Raw genomic sequence first — 23,615 nt, forward strand, 5'->3', positions numbered from 1 at the left:
GAGCTGGCGACACAGCGGGTCAGGTATGGGTGGCGGGGACGCAGCAAGGTGGGCTCCTCCCCGAGCAGTGACTAAGCTAGGGATGGCCTAGTGGGCGGCAGGGATGTCGGGATGCTGCTGCTGCTGCTGCTGCTGCTGCTGCTGCTTGTCAGGCCCATTTACAACACTGTTAGAAAAGTCTCAGTTGCTTGAGTGTTCCAACAAGTAGCTCAATTTTACAAAAGTGGACTGTGTCCAGATTACCCATGTGAGCTCTATAGTGACTGGCCTGACTCAGCTAGAACCGGGACTCATTCTTGTCGCTTGGGGTTTGACCCCGAGTACAGTTTGCTGCAGTTTTGGGTTCTTTTCCCCTGCCCCCAAAGTTTCTTTGTTTGTTTTTTTTGGGGGGGTAAGAGGGGGCAAGGGTTTAGTTTCTTTCTGTTTTTATTTTTTGAGAAATGAAACATGCATAAGCAGGTATATATGTCTGTGAGTTCCAAGACAGCCAAGTAAGAAGATCCTGTCTCAAAAAACCTAAATAAATAAACCAGACCACATTTGATTTAAACATCTGAATTTGTAAGAAAAACCCAGTGAGTATTAACTGGAGATGTATCTAATGCCAGGCTCTGTCCTGAGGCATGAGCCGCAGGACCTAGGACAGTGTTCAGGGGTCCTTTGGGTATGACGCACATGACAGCGCGGGGCGGGGGGGGGGGTGGGGTGGGGGGTGGGGTGGTGGATTTGCTGAGCTCAGGTCTGCCTTCTCCAGATGAAGTGTGTCCCTCAGAAGTAGAAAAGGCTTGTCACAGGGGTCACAGGGGTCACAGGGGTCACAGGGGTCACAGGGGCCATGCACTCCATCAGCTCCCTGTTTTGGGAGTGCCTGTGTGAGTGAGTTCTGCCCTGCTGGGACTTACTGTGGCAGGAGAAATGAATGCAGCCTGTGTGACCCGAGCAACAACTTCCTAATTAAAGGTAGTCAGTCTCTTTTATCCAGAACCCAGAGATCCCTACCAGGCATGAGAGATAATCAGGAAAATGGAAAAAGTAAAAAGAAGAAAAAACTCATACGTGGCCAGTCCAGCCAGCGGTTCAGTTGGGCTTCAGCTTTTGATATACATAGTAGAAATGTTTGTGTCTGTTTTATACACAACACAGCTCCTTTATTGTGTGCTTTTAATATTATTAATTAAACTTAATAAACTTGACTTAAAAAGGAGCTTGGTTGCTCTGAGGAAACTGTTGTGATGGTGTAAAGAAACCAGGGCAGTAGGAAGGCGGGAGAAGTAGAGGCTGTTCCCTCCCTGCAGAAGCCATGCTCGCTTGAGCCCCTCTGTACAAATCTGTCCGTTCATAGATGCTGACGCAAACAGAAATACTGACATACACATGTACATAGGTCACTAGAGGTGGGGTTTTCCCACCCATAGTGTGTTTTCTGCGTCTTTCCATGTCAGGAAACCCTGATTCACAGGGTCATTTGGAACAGTTTGTGTGTGTGTGTGTGTGTGTGTGTGTGTGTGTGTGTGTGTGTGTGTGTGTGTGTTGAGGTATGTGTTCATGAGACAGGTGCCCATTGGAGGTCAGAAGAGGGCATTAGATCCCATTGCACTGGAGTTACAGCTGGTTGACAAATGAGCTCAGGGCGTGAAGGAGCAATACACTGTTAAGTGTGGAATCGCCTCTCCAGCCCCCGCTTCCTGGCTTTTATGTGACATTGTGAGACTAGGTCACCCACTTTTTTTTTCTTTCATTCTTTCTTTCTTTCTTTCTTTCTTTCTTTCTTTATTTTTGAGACAGGGTCACTCTGTCTGTAGCCCAGGCTGGCCTCGAACTCAGAGATCTGCCTGCCTCCGCTTCCTTGAGTGCTGAGATTACAGGTGTGCACCACTACACCCCAAGGAGCTAAACACACTGTGTTAATGTGGACAGAGGAAAGGGTAGTCACTGAGTGAGGAGGAACCTCATGGAAATGAGGCTCACCTCCTCTGTGTGACTGGCCGTGGCTGGCTCTGTCTTCTTAGGCTGTGAGGACGGTTGTCTGCCAAGGGCCCTTATAACTCTAAACTACCTGGCAGTCTACGGCGTGTGCTGTGGCAGAACTGACTGCAGACGTGGGAGCTGAAAGGGCACAGGAAGAACTGTGGAGGGGCAGGTTTGGGAAGTGAAAGTACCTGGTGGAGGAGGCTGTGTTTGGGGTAGGCTGGGGGGTGCCAGCACAGCTTAGGAAGGATTTCATGGAATGGTGAGATGGCTCAGCGGATGAAGGCACCTGCTGCTGCTGGACCTGGTGACCTGAGTTTAATCCTCTGGTAGGTTGTTGTTGATTTTTGTTTTTTGAGACAGGGTTTCTCTTTGTAATAGCCCCGGTTGACCTGGAACTCTCTTTGTAGACCAGGCTGGCCTAAAAACTCACAGAGATCCTCCTGCCTCTGCCTCCTGAGTGCCGGGATTAAAGGTGTGTGCCACCAAGAGAACTGACCCCACCCCCACCCCCAAAGTTGTTATCCCCTTACGTGAACCATGGCGTGCACCTGTGTGCATGCACATCCACACACACAAATAAATGTTAAGATAATTTTTTTCTTTTTAAAATCTTTTTATTATTTATTTATTTTAATTTTATTAATTTATTCAGATTACAACTGAATTGCTGTCCCATCACTTATATCCTCCCATTTCTCCCTCCCTCCCGCTTTCACCCTATTCCCCTCCCCTAGGTCTATGACCAAGAGGGACCTCCTCCCTGACTATATGGTCATAGGCTACAAAGACAAATGGATGGGACTAGAGATGGTCATACTGAGTGAGTTAACCCAGAAGCAGAAAGACTCACATGGTATATACTCACTTATATTGGGCACTAGCCCAAAAGGCACATCCCACAAAAGTCTTCACTTACCAGGAGATTGGGATAGATGTGAGGACATCCTACTGAGACTCTAGGTAGGAGAAATATAAGATATGGGTAAATAGAAGGACCCAGAGGGTCCTAGAAACCTACAAGAAGAACATCATGGTGGGTGGATTGGGGTCCAGGGGCGTCTGCTCAAACTGTTGCACTAACCAAGGACAATACAATAGTAAACATCAAACCCCTACTCTGATCTGCCCAATGGTCAGGACATTCTCCACAGTTATGTAGAGAGCGGGGACTGACTTTGACATGAATCCTGGTGCTCCATATTTGACCATCTCCCTTTGGTGGGGAGGCCTGGTAGCACTCAAAGAAAGAATAAGCAGGCTACCAAGATGAGACTTTTTAAATTTTTTTAAAAACTTATTTACCTTTACTTTATGTGCATTGATGTGCATTATTTGCCTACATGTATTTCTATGTGAGGGTGTCAGATCTTGGAGTTAGAGACTGTTGTGAGCTGCCATGTAGGTACTGGAACTTGAACCCTGGTCCTCTGGAAGATCAATCAGTGCCCTTAACTGCCGAGCCAACTCTTTAGCCCCAAAATATCTTTTTAATGGGGTGGGGAGCGTTTTACTGTCTGCTGTTCTGAGGCCCAGGTGTGGAGGCCCAGGCTGGGGTCTTCTGTGCCTGTGGATGTTCTCCACAGGGCAGTGGCAGCAGCAGGTACCTCAGGCCTGGCATGACCTGGAAACTCCCTATGGGCTCCGGAGGGGACCCAGGAGAAAGGGGAATCCCCCTGCCTCAGCCTTTGGGCAGGAACAAGAGGCCCTGAGCAGTAAAGCTGCAGCTACAGGGAGGCCCTGGCAGAGTCCTGGGTCTTCTGTCTGTCCAAGTGTGTGGTCTTTCTCTCTGTGTCTCTTCTCCTAACCTTTGTCTGTCATGTGTCTCTTCCACCACAGATTCCTTCTGAGGCTGCCCGTGGCCGCTAGGCCCAGGTTCTCCTCGCTGAGGAGTCTGAGGTTGGCCTGACATGAGGCGCTCACACCCTTTCATGACCCTGGATATGGGAGACAGCTCCCTGGCTAGTAAATGCATGGGCACATCCTTGCTCTGCTGTCCTCAGCCCTCTCCTCATGGCTTATAGCGGCTTCATTTGCACCCCGGGGACCTGTAAACATAGGAACTGGCTATTCTACCGTCTTTTCAGGAAGAGACTGTAATTGCAGAGCCATCTGTTTTCCCCCGTGGGTGTTTTCAAAACCTCTTCCATGGGGTATGCCTGGTGCATATCCCAAGGTGATCCTTTCATCAAATAAAAAAATTGTGTGTGTGTGTGTTTCCCATAGAAATAGTTCATACAAACCATTCTCTGTCTTTTCTATGTTTGTTTGGATGTGCTGTGTTTATATTGCATGGAATTTCAGAAATGTGTATCTTTGTCCAAAGCTGATTGCCATCTCCCGTCATTATCAGAACACCTGAGCTCTGGGCCTTCCTTCACACTGCTGACTGCATGCTGGATCGCAGCCTCCCAATCTATTGCGTTGGGTCTGAGTCCCTGAACTCTTTGGCTCCTTTTTCCAGGCCTTTCCTGGAGGAACCACGTCACGTGAAGGTGCAGAAGGGTTCCGAGCCTCTGGGCATCTCCATTGTGAGTGGAGAGAAGGGTGGCATCTATGTCTCCAAGGTGACCGCAGGGAGCATCGCCCACCAGGCTGGCCTTGAGTACGGGGACCAGTTACTTGAAGTAAGGGAGTAGCCGGTCCCTTCCTTCCTTCCTTCCTTCCTTCCTTCCTTCCTTCCTTCCTTCCCTCTTCCCTCCCTCCATCCTTCCCTCCCTTCCTTCCTGCCTCCCTCCCTTCCTTTTCTTTTTCCCTAAAAAGCAATATTCCCAAGTCCATGTTCACTGCCTCAGTCATTGCCCATCACTGAGTCCACCCTGGGCATCTTCCCAGTTCAATGGTATAAACCTGAGGAGTGCCACCGAGCAGCAGGCCCGGCTCATCATCGGACAGCAGTGTGATACTATCACCATCCTGGCCCAGTACAACCCACACATTCACCAGCTCAACAGTCACTCCCGCTCCAGGTGAGCTTCCTAGGGGCTGGTCCAGGCTGGGATGCAGGGATGAGCATCCCGCTCCAGGTGAACCTCCCGGGGTGGGGGCTGGCCCAGGCTGGGATGGAGGGATGAGCATCCCACTCCAGGTGAGGTTCCCGGGGTGGGGGCTGGCCCAGGCTGGGATGCAGGGATGAGCATCCCACTCCAGGTGAGGTTCCCCGGGTGGGGGTTGGTCCAGGCTGGGATGCAGGGATGAGTATCCCGCTCCAGGTGAGGTTCCCCGGGTGGGGGTTGGTCCAGGCTGGGATGCAGGGATGAGTATCCCGCTCCAGGTGAGGTTCCCCGGGTGGGGGCTGGTCCAGGCTGGGATGCAGGGATGAGCATCCCACTCCAGGTGAGGTTCCCCGGGTGGGGGCTGGTCCAGGCTGGGATGCAGGGATGAGCGCAAAAGTTGATTACTTACCTGATGCCAGTTCCAAGCTTTTGAGATTATTCTTCTAGTAAGGGAAGATGAATCACCTGGAATTTGGGGCAAGGGGTATCCAGAGAGAGGGTGTCTCCTCCTGAAACATTAAGAGTACAGGAGGCTGGGGCTTGGGGGAGCTGTGGTAAACATCAGCTGAGCCCCTGGCACAGGATTCATACTCAGTAGTTGACTCTGTGTGTCAGCAAGCACTGGACACCTGCCTGTACCTACCCCTAAGCTGTGGGTCCCAGGGTAGATGACAGGAGGGGCCACATGTCCTATAGAGCCACCACACATGCCTTGGCAGAGAATAAAATGAGATGGGAAGGGAAAATGGCTTTGCATGTCCTCTAGGCTGGATATCTAGGAGAGGGTCCCTCATGGGAGACAGGCAGACCCTGTGGGGCAGGTGGCACAAGTCCAGACTCCTCTTGTGTCTGTCTTTCCAGGATTCAGTGTATGAAGACGGGTTCTCTATTCACAGTCCGGGCCTGTTGGCCGTGCAGGGAGGGGGACGGTGGTGGCTCTGGCTGCTTGTATGCATCATATTCCTTCTGTTTTCCATCCTCAGCTCCCACCTAGACCCTGCTGCCACCCCTTACGCTACTCTCCAGAGCAACAGTGCTGTGACCCCAGAACATCCCTCTGTCATCGACCCACTGATGGAACAGGATGAAGGCCCTGGCACCCCCCCAGCCAAGCAGAGTACCCCCAGCTCCAGGTCAGCATAGGCATGCTGTGTGCATCCACTTGACCAACTGCCCCTGTGGGATAGAGCCCATGCCAGGCCTCACTTTTTTCCTTCCCTTCTTCCTTCCTCTTTTCTCCTTGCGTGTGCTGCTCCCCTTCTCCTGTCTTTCCTTCTCCCATTCTGTCTCCTGACATCACACCTTGGTCAGCCAGGAAGGCCCTTCAGCTCTGGCCAGCTCGCCCTGTCAAGTACTGGCGGTGCTGTGAGAGGTAGCCATAGCTGAGCTCTGTGGCAGGGAGAGCTGTCAGCTAGGTATGACCAGTTCCTGTGAGTGCACTGGGGGTCCTTAGAGAAGCTAGGGAAGGTAGCAGTGTCAGGAGAGTGTGTTCTCATGGGACCCTTGTGTCAACCTACCTAGAATTGCCACCTCTCCAAAAAGAAAGTCCCACTGTCATGCAGAGTGAGGCAGCTCTGCCTGGAGATCACTGTCCCTAGAACTTAGCCACAAGCAAATTATCACCAGGGATGGGCTCTTCATCCATATCCCAGGCATGGTTGGCAAGGGTGTCTGGCTTCCTCACCATGTTCCCAGCTTTACCTGCGACCCTTCAGTTCTTGGTGACAAGACCCCCTGCATGAGTCGGCATAGACACTGCTTGAGTGTGTCCCTGAGTGGGCTGTGTCTGAGCAGTGGGGCCAAGGCAGGCAAGCTCAGTCAAGGAAGGCATGCCTCCTCAGGCTCTGAGTGACAGCTGGACCAGAAGCATGGGTGTTGCCCTTAGCTCTATTCTCTCTTGGCTTTCTCGTGTTCTCTCTGAATGCTTTGTTGCCCTCTTTCTTCTGTGTCTCTGTCCGATCTCAGCCTCCAACTTTGTACTGAGTCAATAGAGGAGAGCTCGAGAGCAGCTCACCTGCTGGCTCTCTAGAAGCTCAGAGCTGCGAAGCGAGCAGGCAGGGCATGGGCCAGGCCCTCCTCACTTACGCCCGCCTCTCTCCTTGTATATGCTAAAGACTTCATTTGTCTTCCCAAAAGGATTGTGGGAGATACCAGCAAGAAGACCCCTGAACCCCGGGTCGTTTTCATCAAGAAATCCCAGCTGGATCTCGGGGTACACTTGTGTGGTGGGAACCTGCACGGGGTGTTTGTGGCCGAGGTGGAAGATGACAGTCCTGCCAAGGGTCCCGATGGGCTCGTGCCAGGGGACCTCATCCTGGAGGTGGGTCCCGCCACTGTGTTGTCAGCTTGTGTCCTGTCACATGACACAGGATGTAGAATTCCACTTCACCCAGGAGCTTGTCAAGGCAGAATATTTATGTTGTAGGTGAGGGCCACTACCAAGCCCTTGGGCAGTGGGGTGGCCTACTGATACAGCCCAAGTGCTCAGCCTTGACCCTGATCTGGGACAGCCAGAAGGAAGTGCCCAGACTCATGAGCTGGCTGGTTTGGCTGTCTTTCTCTTTCGCTCTCTGGGTCTCCCAGCCCCTGGGGACGATGGCACATAGATGGCTGTCCTAGTAGAGTTATGATCGCTGTGATGAAACACCATGGCCAAAGCAACTTGGGGAGCAAAGGGTTTATTTCAGCTCACAGTGCCATCGCTGAGGAAGTCAGGACAGGAATTCAAACACCAGCTGCCTTGCTCTCTGTGGCCTGTTTAGCCTGCTTTCTTATAGAACCCAGGACCAGCAGCCCAAGGGTGGTCCTGCCCACAGGGTGCTGAGCCTGTTCACATCAATCCCTAATTAAGAAAATGCTCTACAGGTTTGCCTACAGCCCAGTCTATGGAAGCCTTTCCCCAGTCGGGCTTCCTTCCTCCCAGATGACTTTAGTTCGTGTCAAGTTGACGTAAAATTAGCCAGCACAATGGTAAAGACATGGCTTCATAAACAGAAAGTAGAGATCTTCATTGCTAGGTGGGTCCATTGGATCTAGCAGCCAGGAAGTCATATAGGGCGTGGGCACTGTGGAGACCTGTGGTGGGGAGGCAGGTAGAGTCTCGGACCAGGCACCATCCTGGAACCCTCTGAGTACCCAGACTTTCCCCTCTGCCGTCTTTCTGACCCCTGTACCCTGTCCCTGCTCAGTATGGCAACCTGGATGTACGCAACAGGACAGTGGAGGACGTCTATGTGGAGATGCTGAGGCCTAAGGATAGTGTCCGCCTGAAAGTGCAGCACCGCCATGAGGAGTTCACCAGGGTCAAGGGCCTGCCCGGTGACGGCTTCTACATCAGGTGCCAGTAGTAAGGGTCACAGCCGGGGCAGGGGCTCTCTGCGCAAAGTTCATAGGGTGAATGGATCCCCTGAATTACCTGGCCCCAGGCCGTCATTGGCATTGCTTTTGTCTACATAAGACTACAGGAATTGTGAGACCTGGTGCCCCTTACCTTGTGTGTTGTTCTCCTCCTGCAGCCCCCGAGTCCCACAGAGCCCTCTGTAGTGTGTATGGCTCTCAGGTGCTCATGGTACCTGTAGGTTCTGTGGGAATCATGATGTGGGATGGCATCAGCCATCTTCCATGAGTGGCTTGGGGCTGCTGTCATGTCCCCCACAGCCTGAGACCACAGAGTAGGTGAAAACACTCACGAGTAATACTTCTTGTCCTGCAGGTGAGGAGTGACGTGTTTCCATCCAAGGGAGGTGACAGTGCAGGAAGCAGTAGCTTTGATTTCAGGGACAAGCAGATGAAAAATGTCTGAAAGGACGGAGTCCCGGAAGTCTTTCTCTAGTGGGGAGGAGCCCTTAGTGTTAGGGAAGGGAAGGTGATAACCCTGTCCTGCTCTGTAAAGTATGCGAGTAGGCCTCTCGGGACACCCCCAAATCCTTTAAGAGGCGGGTGTGTGGCATGGCCTTGTCAGCCTGTGTTCTCTACTCCGTGGTCCAGGGCCCTGTATGAGCGCCTGGCAGAGGTGGAGGCTGAACTGAGTTTTAAGAAAGATGACATCCTGTACGTGGACGACACCTTGCCCCAGGGCATGTTTGGGTCCTGGATGGCTTGGCAGCTGGATGAGCACGCCCAGAAGATCCAGCGTGGCCAGATTCCCAGCAAATACGTGTAAGTCTTCTCCATCTCCAGCAGGGGCCACCACATGGTGTGGAGCCTCACAGAGCAACACTGTCCTGCGCCGCCCAGGCACTGGCACCTTTGGGAGCTTCAGCTTCAACACACGTGGCCCAGAGCATCCTAGCATAAGTCAGGACAGAAGCGCCAGGGCGAGTCAGGAGGCTGTGATTCTCATACCGATGAGTCCTCCCGAGTGACCGACACAAGGGCCTGCGTGTTCACAGATATGTGCACCCAGCTCCACAATCACTTTATTTACAGATAGACAGACAGACAGACAGCATCTTATGTAGCTCAGACTCAATCTTGCTATGTCCAAGCCGAAGTGCCTTGAACTGATTGTGCTGCCCCCATCTCTTGAACGCTCAAATCATAGGCATGCGCCATCACATCCGGTATAAGTGGTGCAGGAGACTGAGCTCAAGGCCTTGAGCACTCCAGGCAAGCACTTTGCCAACTGGACCACAATTCCGGCTCCTCCAGAGTTAATTTTGAAGCATGGTTTTCAGTTCGGAAAGGAGCCCAATTAGCTGTTACCCTGTGTCACCCTATGTCTGTTTTCTTTTGCTGTAATAAAATAACCTGAGGCTGAGACATTCACAAGAAAAAGAGATTTGTTTTTCCCTCAGTTGTGGAGGCTGAAAGCATGAAGGCGAGTAGGCCTCATCTGTTGAGCGTCTGGTAAAGACCTCATTGGCCACTTTACAATGTGGGAGGGGAACAGAGGGATGGAAGAGATCCTATGGCAAGACAGGAGTATCTTAGTGTTCTGTTGCTCACTGTGAAGAGACCATGGCCACAGCAACTCTTATAAAAGAAAACATTTAATTGGGGCCGATTTACAATTCAGATGTTTAGTCCATTATCATCATGGTGGGGAATGTGGTGACACACAGGCAGCCATGGTGCTAGAGAGCTGGCTAAGAGTTCCACATCGAGATCACAGGAAGACTCTGTGACTGCCTTTGGCTTTTGGAACCCCAAAGTCCACCCCTAGTGACACTTTGTTCAACAAGGCCATACCTCCTAATCCCTCTCAAGTACTGTCACTCCTTGATGACCAAATATTCAAATGTATGACTCTGCTGGGCCATTCTTATTCAAACCACCACAAGAAGCAGGGAGGACTCGGGCCAGGCAGGGAGGACTCGGGCCAGGCAGGGAGGACTCGGGCCAGATAGGGAGGACTCGGGCCATGTAGGGAGGACTCAGGCCATGTAGGGAGGACTCAGGCCATGTAGGGAGGACTCAGGCCAGGCAGGGAGGACTCGAGCCAGGCTTGCTCTTTCTTTCACAGCCTACCATTGGAGGAAGTACCTGAGGTTCTGAGAGGCTCTCATTGATCCCTTCTGAGGGTAGAGACCTAACCAATTTCCACTATTCACAGTCTCTTAGAGACAGACACCTCAGTACTTCAGCTCAATACTGCTACCCTGGGGATCAAGTCTCCAACAGCATGCAGACTCTTGACAGTCACAGTAAAACCCATATCCAAATCACAGCACACACGAACACCTCCAGCCCTGAGCCATTCAACTGCACTTAAAACCTGCAGGTTTGTCTTTCGGCATTTTATGCAGCTGCAGTCACATGATTCGTCGTCATCCCAGCTGTAGTGCCCGTCCCTTCCATGGCAGGAAGCATAGCTAGCTGGCCTGAGCTCGGTGTCGTGGTGGGGATTTACCTGCATCGACGCTGGACTGTGGTTTTCCTTGTAGTTTGGTTTTGTTTGTTTGTTTGTTTTTCCATTAACTTATTTACATCCTCATCACAGCCCTCCTCCGTCCTCTCCTCCCAGGCCCCTCCCCCACATTCCCTTCTCTTCAGAGTCCCCCTCCCCCATGGTGATACCTGAGGGTCCTGGGGCATAGGAAAGGCCAGTCGTTAGGAGGCCTGGAGGGTGTTGGGGAAACCTAGTTTCTTCCCTCGCCATGGTCCTCTCAGAATTGTCCTTCTCTGTGACTGCAGGATGGACCAAGAGTTCTCAAGGAGGCTCAGCATGTCCGAGGTCAAAGATGACAACACAGCGAAGACGCTGTCAGCAGCTGCTCGCCGTTCCTTCTTCCGAAGGAAACAGAAACACAAGCGCAGTGGGTCCAAAGATGGCAAGGACCTGCTCACCCTGGACAACCTTTCCAGTGACTCCATTCCCCTCTTTGAAGGCAAGCTCTGGGCTCATTGCGACGGGCTGCAGGGGCAGGGATGACGCATCTTCACCGTGGTCTTCACAAGGCTCACTTGCCTCTTGTCTGGAAGTGGACATTAGGGCTGGAGGATGGTTCTGAGAGTCTGTCTGTCAGCGCAGCATGCGGCTGTAATCCTCAAGGTCTCCTCTTAGCCACAGTGCTTATTTGTACCCTCAGTGCTGCTTCAGGAAAGAGAAAGGCAAGGCAAAAATGTCAGGGCTTGGGAGGAAGGGGAGATGGCTCAGTGCATGAAACAATTGCTATGCGAGTTTGAGAACCCGAGTTCAGATCCACGTAGGAAAGGCCAGGTGTGGTGCAGCCGTGACCCCAGCACTGGGCATGAAGAGAGCTTGAGGTGGCTCGTGGCCAGCCAGCCTAGCCGAAAGGTGACACTCCCAATTCAGCGAGAGGCCCGGGGTCAGCGGATGTGGTTGCTGCTTCACGCACTGCGTCTGGCTCCTGCCGGCCATGGCTCTGCCTTTCTTGCTTCAGTCACCCGTTCATCAGTGACGTTGACAAGGTCCTTCCTGGTTGGAGTCTGAGGCAGGCTGGAGCTTTGGGCCAGCAATGTTAGAGACCCTCCTGGCAGCTGCGCCTTGTAGGAGGCCATTAGTCCTGAGTGGCAAGAGGTCCTCGTCATCAGAGTGGCTCCTGGGCAGACAGGGTGTGGGGCGCTCGGGCAGTGGGATGTGGGAGTGGTGATTCCCTTTTCTTCTCTCCTTCTTTCCTTCCTTCTCATCTTTAAAATGAAGATCTTACCAGTCAAGGTGGCGCATAGCTTTAATCTCAGCACTTGGGAGGCAGAGACAGGTAGATCTCTGTGAGTTCAAGGATAGCCTGACCAACAAAAAAATAACGTGGCTTGCCAGGGCTACATAGTGAGATCCTGCCTCAAAATACTAACAACTAACTAACTAGAAGCCCAGTGAATGTCCCCTGCCACCATTAGGAAGCTGGATAGACTACAGTCCACGGGAAGATGTGGTCTGCTCGCAGTGGGATTTTTATGCATGCAAATATAACATGTAAAAATAAACACCAGGCCTTGGGTGGTAACATTGGCTCAATTTTGCCTTTTTACCTTTAAGGCCTAAAAGGCTTCTATCCTGCCATTAGCAGAGTAAGTTGCCGTCATGTTAAGGCAAAAAGATTTCACTTGAGTGTCCTGCCTGCTGCCATCGCTCTCCTCCTTCTGGGCTGTGCTCTCAGGCGCCATCTTCATGTGTTCAGTGAGCGGTGGGTGCATGTGGTCACGTCGGCTCTTTGGAAGTTCTGCACTGCTTATAAGAAAAACACAAAAAGCCTTAAAATATTTATTTTTACGTGCATGAGTGTTTTACCTGCACGTATGTATGTGTACCGTGTGTGTGACGTGCCTACAGAGGCCAGAAGACGCTGTCAGATACCCTGGGCCTTGAGTTACAGGTGGCTGTGAGTTACCATGTGGGTCCCGGGAACTGAACCCGTTCCTCTGGAAGGATGGCTTGTGATTGTGACCATTTCTCCAGCCTCACCACTCATTTTAAACAGTTATTAGAAACATATGCTTTTGGGTTACTCTGTTTTTTCTGCAATACCCCTTCTATCATAGAAAAATTCCTGTCTGATTTCCAGTAGTGTCCCCTTTGGAAAACCTATACTGTGTGATGTTTTGATTTCTACTCCTATTTTTCTCTCGCTTAGTCTCCACATACTCATCCTTTTTTCCTGGCCATCAGAGTTCATGCTTTGAATTTCCTTCTAGTTTTGTTTCCTGTTCCTGGGTAGGGTGGGGCAGGATAGAGGAGACTGGATAGGATAGCCTTTATTTCACTTATTGTGGCAGGCATTGTAGCAAGTATGGCCAGATGGCAGTCAGATGCCACAGAAGTGAGCAGAGTGAAGGTCTTCACTTACTGTATAATCAGGACGTTTAAAATGTCGCAGTGGCAGATGCTGCCTTTTGTGTGGGTGTTTACCTGTCCCACCTGTGTTCCTTTGTCTCTTACACATTTCTAGTACGTTGTCAGTTTTCAGTTTGTAGTCTTTTGAGGACTTCAGTGGCCCTCACCACATGCCTGACTGCCTTCTAGCCCAGGCCATCACTTGGACCCGTTTGCTGAGAAGTCTGAAGCACGCTCCATGGTACCTCCGCTCAGCACCCCAGTTTCTGTTGCATTGCTGTGGTCACCTCAACGTGCATTAGTGGTTTTCCCGGTGTGTTGTCACTGCCTGGCTGCTGTTTGTTCCTTCCTCCGGTTCTGTTTGTCATCTTTCTGCTTCCCTTCAGTATTTCTTATAATGTGTGCTTTCTGCTTGGTGACGTATTTTCTGTTTTGTCTGACAATGTTCAACCATTTTCCAGACTTTTTCTTCTATATAGACTCTTAGATTAGTGTTCACAACCATGCTGTGGTATGTCAGGGTGTTGGTACCAAGCTTCCTCTAGATACCCAGATCCATAAGTGTTCTGCCAACTCAGGTGCGCCACAGATGTGAGGTTTGCATATGGCTTAAGTGCATCTCCCACATACTTAAAGTGTCTCTAGATTACTTATAATACCCATTTTGAATATTTCTATCCCTAATTAATTAATTGAATCCATGAACTCAAAGTTGGATACAGAGTGCTGACTGCATTTTACTTAAGCACTTTTAAGATACCATTCTCAGAGCTAAGAGAGATGGCTCAGTGGGTAAAGGAGTTTGCCAAGGAAGCCTGGTGACTTGAGTTTGATTCCCTGAACTTACATAAAGCTGGGAAGGCAGGACTAGCTCTATAAATGTTTCCTCTGCCCCTACACATGGCATGTACACACACACACACATGCACACACACACATCACGCACAATTTAAAAAATGCTGTTCAAGGAACTGGGGAGATAGTTTCATGAGTAAAGCAAGTGCCGAGGACCAGAGTTCAGCTCCCCAGCACTTGTGTAAACACTGTAGGAGAGCTGTCAAGGAAGCCATCCTGTGTCAGCGTCTAGCCTGCACATGCATGCACATGCACACATGTATGTACATGCACACACACACGGGGGGGGGGGCGCGGGAGGGGCTTATGTTTATGGCTCCTGTAACAAATCACTGTAAACAGTACTTTAAAACAATGCATATTTGTTCTGAAAGCCCAGTGGCCGAAACCAGTGCCACAGCCACGTCAAGGTGCCAGCAGCCATCACTGCCCTGTGGAGCGTTAGAGGAGGGTCTGGTCCTAGGCCCTGTGGCTCTGAGCAGATGCTGCCAACCTTCTTCTGCTCGTGGGCACATCACTGTTACCTTGACGGCTCCTTCTGCTCTTTTACATCCCCTCCTCCTCCACCTGTGGCTGCCTCAAAATGTCATGTTCTGATGGCATTTAAGCTCTCAGGAGGCGCATGCTGACGCCCTGTGGGTTTTGGTATTGTCTCTGTTCCCGGCCTCCGGCTTCCCTGTGCTGCCTGGGTGTGTTCACCTTCTTAAGTCTACGGGCTATCAGAGACAACTTTCGGTGGTGGCCGCCGTTGCTCCTTTCAGGCTGCTCCCGTGGCCTTCTCGCCCCTCATGCCTTTAGCTCCCTGAGCAGACGTGTTGGTCTCGTGTCTTCAGCATGGTTTCCCCTATTCTTTCCAACCCTTTTTCTCTCGCTGCTCCAGCCAGCCAGGATGCTTCCCACTGACCTTTGCCCTGCTCTCTGTCCAGCTCATCTCTGGTGCCCAATGTCTTAATTGCAGAAATTGTCATATCTAGTGCGAGAGTTTCCATTTGATTATGTGTAAAAGGTGGTCATCCTCCGGTCAAGGCTTCCCAGAGCTTCTCTGTCACAGCCACGACTCGGCGTCTGCGAGGACTGTCCAGCATCTGGCTGCTCATCTCTGCGTCCTCTTTGCTCTGCTCAGTCTGCTTCCTAAACACGCACAATTAGAAAAATGCTGAACAAAGAGCTGGGGAGATTGTTTCATGAATAAAGCATATATGGTGTGTGTGTTTATGGTTGAGTGTGCACTCAGAGAGGCCAGGGAAGGGCTGGCTTTATTTCTTTGAGACAAGGTCTCTCATTGAACGTGGAGCTAGGCTGACAGTCCTTATGTCTCTGTCCCTGCAATGCTGGGGTGATAGCCGGGTGGTCTAGCCCAGCTCTTTACTTGGTGCTGGGGATTTGAGCTCAAGTTCCCATGCTTACACAGCTTACACACTTACATAGCTTACACAGCTTACACGCTTACATAGCTTACACACCTTACTAGCTTATATAGCTTACACACCTAACATGCCTACATAGCTTACACACCTTACACACTTACATAGCTTACACACTGACATAGCTTATTACATACCTTACATGCTTACATAGCTTACACACTTATGTGCTTACATAGCTTACACACCTTACATGCTTACATAGCTTACACACCTTAGACAGCTTACACACTTACATAGCATATACGCTTATATACTTACATGCTTAACATAGCTTACACACTTACTTAGCTTAACATGCTCACATAGCTTACATGCTTACTTAGCTTGCACACTTACTTGGCTTCCATGCTTACATAGCGAGCACTTGTACCCAGCTTCCTAGACTTAGGTCTCACCCCTCCCTTCCCCCTGCATTTTTGGCTCTTCAGGTTGTGGCTGCTGTGAATACCCTAACCTCCATTTTTGTATCACTTGCTATGGATATTTCTTGCACACTCTGCCTGAGTCCCCATGGTCTAGGCAGCAGCTCTCTGCCCAGGTTTACATTGTACCTGTGCATGGAATATTGCAGAGTCCTCAAGGGAGGGGTATGAGTTCCTGTGATGCATGCCAGAGGGGAAATGCAACTACAAGCCATCCATGGTATCATGTCATTAGTGTTGGATGTTAACACCCCCCCATTCATGCAGTCACACAGGCACACACATGTGTACTCACACACACACACACATACACATAGACATACAAACACAAGCACACATACTCAAACATTCATTCACATACAGACAGACACACTCACATGATATTCACTAGGTTTTTCCCCTCAACCTATAAAAATCAGCCATGGTAGTAAGAGTCATGTGAAAAGCCACAGTTCCAGCTCACTCACTGTAATGGCTGCCTCTGAGGAGGCTAGTGTGCAGGGATACATCAACAATACTGGTTATGTCTGGGCATTTCAAGATCATCGATGTAGACTATAGACCAGCCCCAAGCAGGAAGTAACATATAGAAATCCGAGTAGTCAGCCTTCACATGAGAGCGCAGAGATCTGGATATGATAGGTGTGTTGAGGCAAGACTGTACTCACTTTTTTGTTCTGCCCATGAGGGGTAGGGGTGGGGGGTGCAGTGGAGGAGGGATGGAGGTCGGGGTGGGGGAGGGGTGGGGTGGGGTGGAGGGGGAGTGGATGTGGTTGTGCTTTCAGGCTGCTCTGCCATGATCTTTGATCTGTAGTACTGCCTCAGAAGTATGCAGCCCCCTCAGAGTCCTATGCTTCCTACATCTGCCTGTTATAGTCATCTTGTGCCCTCTTTTGGCCTGCTCTTCTCTGTCCCCATCTTAGGACTTTATCCGGTTTGAGCCAGCTCACTGCAGTGCTCCCCTAACTCCTCCATTCTTCTCCCTGAGGATCCTCCTGCAGCGTTTGTCTGGGTGTCTGCTGTCATTGCCTTGTGGCCCCAGTTAGCAGGAGCTTCCAAAGGGCAGGGCTGGGTGCTTTGTGTCTTTGTTACCCTGAGAAGCCAGGTTACAGCATCAGGGAGGCTCTAGGGAGGCAGTTCCCAGCTAGCCTTCCTTCCTGACCATGCCTTCCTGTGAGAACTTTGCACATTTGGCATGTGTGGGTGTGTGTGCGCGCGCTCGCTTGCGTTCAAATTGTGTGCTAACTTGGGAGGTGGCTTGATCAGTGGAACTAAGCCAGAGGGCAGCAGCTGAAGCCTCACAGGAAGTTCATCTGTCTGACACATACAGTCTGAGCTGGTAGGCCGCCCAGGGGAAGTGGCCCTGTGTTAAAAACCCAGGTCTCTTCTGTCTTCTGGCTCAGATGTTTCCTAAGAATTGTCAGCATCTGTAAGGGCGGAGCTGGCTCACAGCACCACTTCTTCTGGTCCATGGGCAGGGGCCAAAGATGTCATCTCCTCACCTCTATCCTTTACGTCCAGGTATGGTTCATATAACCATACCTGGAGAGGAGGCTATGGCTTCCAGACCTTGGAGGTGCATCTCTAGTGAGCAGAGGACATGAGGAGGGTGCGAAGGATGTGGGATCACCGAGGAAGACCTGGTGTCCCTGAGATGTGGGGTTGGTCCTGATGAAGCTAGGCAAGTTGGTCACCATCAGTGGCCTGGGTTTGTGAGACAAAGAAGACAGACCTGCCCAGGGTAAGTAAGATGGGGGTGGGCCTATCTAAGATGAGCCAAGTCGAGGCATGGCTGCCCAGCTCTGCTTTTCTCCTCTGTCCAGGCTGGGCCTGTGACTCTGTTCCCCTCTGTCTTTTAGACTCAGTGAGCCTGGCCTATCAGCGGGTCCAGAAAGTGGATTGTACCTCTCTTCGGCCCGTCCTCATCCTGGGGCCTTTACTGGATGTGGTAAAAGAGATGCTGGTAACCGAGGCGCCCGGGAAGTTCTGCCGATGCCCACTTGGTAAGGGCTGACCCTGCGTCCACCTGGTGTGTCTGTCCTTGTTCACCTGCCGTTCTGGCCGTGCAGAGTCCACGGGTCCTACTGATGCAGACGGACCCACCTGTGGCCCTCTGTTCTCTCCAGGAGAGCAGGTAGTCATGTGGGCTCCATGATGGCAGTCAGTGTGGCTCTCTCTGCACTGTGCCCTCTGTGCACCCTGTACCTTGACTTCTGCATCTTACCACACAGAGGTGATGAAGGCCTCCCAGCAAGCCATTGAGCGGGGTGTCAAAGACTGCCTGTTTGTGGACTACAAGCGGAGGAGTGGCCATTTTGACGTTACCACAGTGGCTTCAATAAAGGAGATCACAGAAAAGGTACCTAGGGCTTTGGCCCGAAGGCTGGGCTCCTCTGCTACCTGGGACCCTCTGCCCTGACTCTTAAGCATCAGCTAGCTCACCCGTCTGAAGTCTCCTGCTCTCGGTCTCCTTCTGAGGCTCTGCTTTCACCACTAACACACAGACCTCTGGGAATGACCTGGGAGTTGGCAGCACTTTGGGTACCTTCGGCCTCTGCTCGCTGAGGGGTGCTGAGAAGAGCTTGGAGCTCTGGGGAGGCCTTCTTCTAGACCATTCTTGGCTGGGTCCCTGGACTCATATATACAGAGAGAGCTACCCACTAGGTCCCTCACCCCAGAAAGGCCAGCACCTTGGGATCCGTTTGCCAGGGAGTGAGTCGGCTGCAAGGCGTGCTGGCCTAAGTAGCCCGTTCCTAGTTACTCCTCAGATCTGGCCTTTGGGCTTCTTCAGCCACTTCTCTGGGCTGCAGTTCCCTCTTCTGCCAAACGGTGTGAGGTGCTCACAGTTGGAGCTGGTTATTAGGGACAAGCTTCAGTTAGGACACACGCCTGTCAATGGAGGGAGCTGCATGCAGGGAGCCTGTGGTCTTTCTTAGGCCCCTTCTGGAGGCTGAGGGGCTCATGGGATGTATTTTTGTCTTAGCCACGCAATGCTGTGTGCTCCCCTCCCCAGCCACAGGCCCAGAGTCCCCGTGTTGTTCAGTGTAACAGGTTTGTGAAGCCCGGGTAGGGCAGGGCTCTGAGAAAGTCCGCATGTTGAGGTGTGCCAATGACTAGTTCCCACACGCATCTCCGCAGCATCAGTGGGTAGGGAGAGAGAAACACCCCCCAGTGCAGTTTCCCTTTCTGGCTTAAGTGGTCTTCCAGAAACCTTGCTTTTGCTGCCTGGTGTTTTTTGAGTGTGGAGGAAGGCACAGCTGTATGGGGCAAAGATGGGCTCCTCAGGGGGGCAGAGGATAGGTCCCTTTGCCTGCTCGATACATTCCATCTACACCGTTGTCCCTCAGAACCGGCACTGCCTTCTGGACATCGCCCCACATGCCATCGAGCGGCTGCACCATATGCACATCTACCCCATTGTCATCTTCATCCGCTACAAGAGCGCCAAGCACATCAAGTGGGTGTCTGGCCCTGCTGGGTCCCTGCTGGGGGTGGGTCCCTCTGGCCCCGCTGGGTCCCTGCTGGGGGTGGGTCCCTCTGGCCCCGCTGGGTCCCTGCCAGGGTGTGGGTCCCTCTGGCCCTGCTGGGTTCCTGCTGGGGGTGGGTCCCTCTGGCCCCGCTGGGTCCCTGCTGGGGGTGGGTCCCCCTGGCCCCGCTGGGTCCCTGCTGGGGGTGGGTCCCCCTGGCCCCGCTGGGTCCCTGCTGGGGGTGGGTCCCTCTGGCCCCGCTGGGTCCCTGCTGGGCGTGGGTCCCTCTGGCCCCGCTGGGTCCCTGCTGGGGGTGGGTCCCTCTGGCCCCACTGGGTCCCTGCTGGGCGTGGGTTCCCCTGGCCCCGCTGGGTCCCTGCCAGGGGGTGGGTCCCTCTGGCCCTGCTGGGTTCCTGCTGGGAGTGGGTCCCCCTGGCCCCGTTGGGTCCCTGCTGGGGTGGGTCCCATGCTGGAACCAGGGCACTCCCCTCAGACCCTGGGCTTGTACGCAGAGGCAGTGTAGCCAAACTTAGTTTGGCTCCCCTCCTCTGTTTTTGGGCATGAGTACTGCTGGCTTGCTTTGTCTGCAGAGCCCCTGCTCTGTCCTGTCCCCTTTTCCTCTCAGCATATTGTACAGAAGGCCAGAGGAACTGGGTAGCCTGAGCTAAGTCCAGCTCAGCTGCACTCGCTGAGGCCCCTCTCTGCTTGGCTTTTCTGTGCTGGTGTGCTCCTGGTACCTGAGTCTGGAGCTGGCTAGCATGTCTGCCGAAGGCTTTGTCCACGCAGTAGAGTACTGAGGTGCCCAGACTCCCTGTCGGCCCACAGTTCCCCATGCAGCCTAGAGGCTACTGAAAGCACCCTGGGTCCCCTGCCCTACCTGGCCCACCCTGAGACTCTGGACCAAGGAAGGAAGAGGGGCTCAGGGGTGGGGTGAAGACTCCTCTACTTCCCTGGCTGTCCCTACAGGGAGCAGAGAGACCCTGTCTACCTGAGGGACAAGGTGACGCAAAGGCATTCCAAAGAACAGTTCGAGACGGCGCAGAAGATCGATCAGGAATACAGCCGGTACTTCACAGGTAAGTGGGTGCTGGTGCAGCCAGGAGCCGAGGCTTTCCCCAGGTGACATTCCTGAGAGTGACAGCACTCCAGCCATCTTGGTCAGGCTGGACTGAGCTGCCCCATACCCACTGTTGCATAGATGTTCAGGCCACAGACCCAGGCCAGTGTCAGAGATGTTCCAGGTAGCACGGTCACACAAACCGGCCTTTGGGCGTGGCCTGACCTCATCCACAGCATCCAGAAGGAGCCGTCTCAGCACAAAGACCCAGCAGTGTGACCAGAGTGACCCAGGCAGAGCGGGAACCCCAAGAGCCCAGGTGGACCAGCAGCGCAGGCAGCTGTCCAGGGCCAGTCTGTAGGGGATGAGGGTAGAGTGAGTTCGTGGAGCAAGGCCAGTACAGTATCTCTGGCTGCAGAATGGGCCACCCTGTGGATGCAGGTTTCCTGCTTCTCTGCCTCAATTGGATGTAGTCAGCCATTTATAGGAGCCAGTGGGGGCATTTTAGCACATCACAGAAAAGATGAGGATCTAGTCCCTTCTAGTGGGGCCCAGCTGGGTCCCAATTTCAGTTCCAGCTTGTCATAGAACAGTACACCAATAGAAAAAAAAGAAAGAAAGAAAACATTTAAACATGCCCAAACTTATATACTGATGTTTAGACAGAATACAATTACATAAACTTTGTTACTTTTGGAATGTACCTGGCCCCTCTGAAGGTGTGTTCTGCCTACTGTGTGTTGGGGTGGCACTAGCCTGCCAACCTGGACACTGGTCCTCCCCCAACTCCCTCCTGTGCCCTGCAGAGCCTGCTGTAAGGGGGGCCGTCCTCACCTGCCCCCATCCTGCCTCTTCTCCACATGCTGCCCATCCCCCACCTCCCTTTCTAGTCCAAGGCATGCCAGCCCCGGCCCCACCTCCTCTGTCACTGCACTGAGCAGTTGTGAGTAGGGGGATGACTTCTCCTTTGCCCTGCTAAAGGAGCATGGCCACACGGGAGAGAGTCCAGGAGCCCGCAGACGAGCAAGCACTCGTGTAGGCTGTGTTTGTTTCCCTTAGTGGGGGGGGGGGGCATGCCTTACTTAGAGCCAACCTAACCTGCTTGTGTTTCGTGGCCTTCTCCGCAGGGGTCGTCCAGGGTGGACCCCTGTCAGGCATTTGCACTCAGATCCTGGCCATGGTCAGTCAAGAGCAAAGTAAAGTCCTGTGGATTCCTGCTTGCCCACCCTAACAGAAGGCTGTGTCAGAGGCACCTCCATGACCGGACGGTGGGGACAGCTGGCTGGCTCGTCTGTCTGTCTGTCTGTCTGTGGACAAGCTGGGAAGGACCCTGAACCAGAACTCCAGGAACACCTCCTTTGTCAGCCGGAGAGCCACAAAGATTTGGGCCCACCTGGTGGATGGCAGTACTCATGCGTGGGCTTTAAAAGCAGAAACACAAAAGACTTGAGCCTCCCGCAGCCAGCCCAGCAGAAGTGCTGTGGCCAGGACCTTGCTGATCACAAGTTTACAAGCCTTTTCTAAGTATTTGGTTGTCTATGTTTACTTGAATGGCTCCATGTTGTCGGTGCCCAGCCCCTGATCCCGACCCCTCTGTCACTGTCTATTGGTTTGATGTTCCTGTCTTGGGCAGGACAATTCTAGAACCTCGTTTGTGGTGGTAGGTGGGTGGGGTGGGGGGGTGCTGCTTTGCTACAGGAGGTCAGTGGGACCAGAGCTTTGACAGACTTCCTGATCCTCGGTGGCCCCTCTCCTGGAAGACATCACAGCTGCAGGTGCTCAGACCACTGTTGGTACCAGAACCAGTGCCTTGGTGGGGCCGACTTGCCGAGGCAGCGCTCTCCTCCCGCGCTGGGAAGGCAGCTTCAGCGGTCTTGCAGATTCACCTCTTGGCCTTTCCCTTGCCTCCCAGGCCTCTCGTTTCTTCTCTACCTGCCGTTCATATTGAAACATCACGTCTGGTGCCGCAGGGCTCCGTGTGGTTCCTCAGCAGGGGGCGTAGGCGTGCCGTTGGTTCCCTGTAGGCTCTGAGCTGTCCGGCAGCCTTTGTCAGTGCAAGGTTGCAAGGTAACGCTTACACTGGCATGGTATGCCCACTCTTTCTGGCGTGGAACTATTTGTGTTACAGACTTTGAAATGAGAGCTTATAGTTGGTGCGATGGTTAGACTGGTCTATTGAAAAGCTCACCTGGGAGCGTTTTCATCTTGGTTACAACAACACTCGCAGCCTGACTCCACGAGGACATTTCCATTCTTTATTGGCTTCTGGGTTTTGTCTTGTTTTTTAATCTATCCCCACTCCCCGCCCCCACACTTCTGATGCCAGATCTATCCGCTAAAGAGCTGATGTGGTCCCTTCTTCAACTGTGCGTCCTATTGATAGGTACTGTATTGGGCTCCATGTGTCATAGGGGTAGGACCTATATTTTAATACTGTTCCTAACATTTCATTTTACTAGCAAAGAAATCCTTGATTTCATTTTATTCTTTGTAATTCTAGATGTTAGATTGTAGTTTAGCCATTATTGACGTTTTTTTAAAAGGGATATATTTTCTTGCACAGCTGTTTTAAAAAAAAAAAAGAGAGGGAGAGACAGTTGCAGCCTTCAAGGCTGTTCTGTGCCTGACAGGCACTCATTTTCTAGCTCAGACAACTGAGAAAAGCTGCAGACCACTCTCAAGGTCTACGGGACGGGGGCCATTTCCCTGGTCGTAGGCCCGCCCAGCTCAGTGTTCAGCGGGCAGGCAGGTATGCATCTGACGGTGGGAGTGCTGTACTAAAATGTTACTTTGTATCAAAAACAAAACAGACTTCAGTACAACAAATAAAGGTCAGTTTGTGTAACCCTGTGTGCAGATACTGGTGCGAGAGACACCCATTCTCCTCAGCTGGGCTGGAGCCTCTCCCCTCTCCTCGCCTCACCCCAGGACCAGGCCTGTTCTGCTCCCGTGCGTGGAGGCCTGTGCAGCTCCTCTGCACTGGGGCCCGTGCTGTGCTGCAGCCTGCAGTTGTCTGTGACCTGATGTATCCACCTCTGCCTGGCTCCCGGCTTGCTGTCTGTCAGCTGTTGAGCTGTGCATTGGGTTGACAGTTGAGGCTAAGCAGCCCTCAGGGCCTCGTGTTCAGCTCTGTCAAGCTGGGCTGTGAGAAGCAAGGAGGAATGAGCATCTTGCGGGAACCCAGAGT

At 52.4% G+C, this 23,615-nt stretch overlaps 1 protein-coding gene across 7 annotated transcripts in view; it reads left to right on the forward strand.

The window, feature by feature from the left end:
- LOC311605376 (disks large homolog 5) overlaps positions 1–23,273 on the forward strand; it is a 120,050-nt gene extending 96,777 nt beyond the window's left edge. For all 7 annotated transcript variants that reach the window (XM_084795864.1, XM_084795867.1, XM_084795866.1 and 4 more), the window contains 12 exons: positions 4,433–4,595; positions 4,804–4,937; positions 5,948–6,097; positions 7,101–7,284; positions 8,153–8,301; positions 8,952–9,122; positions 11,100–11,293; positions 17,764–17,907; positions 18,136–18,263; positions 19,252–19,361; positions 20,338–20,447; positions 21,556–23,273. In XM_084795864.1, coding sequence (XP_084651990.1) covers positions 4,433–4,595; positions 4,804–4,937; positions 5,948–6,097; positions 7,101–7,284; positions 8,153–8,301; positions 8,952–9,122; positions 11,100–11,293; positions 17,764–17,907; positions 18,136–18,263; positions 19,252–19,361; positions 20,338–20,447; positions 21,556–21,659 — 1,741 coding nt within the window. In that variant the 3' untranslated portion in view covers positions 21,660–23,273. The remainder of the gene's footprint in view (positions 1–4,432; positions 4,596–4,803; positions 4,938–5,947; positions 6,098–7,100; positions 7,285–8,152; positions 8,302–8,951; positions 9,123–11,099; positions 11,294–17,763; positions 17,908–18,135; positions 18,264–19,251; positions 19,362–20,337; positions 20,448–21,555) is intronic.
- Positions 23,274–23,615: the final 342 nt, after the last annotated feature.

The sequence above is a fragment of the Acomys minous genome (assembly GCF_964271855.1).
Source record: "Acomys minous genome assembly, chromosome: 9".
Taxonomy (NCBI): domain Eukaryota; kingdom Metazoa; phylum Chordata; class Mammalia; order Rodentia; family Muridae; genus Acomys; species Acomys minous.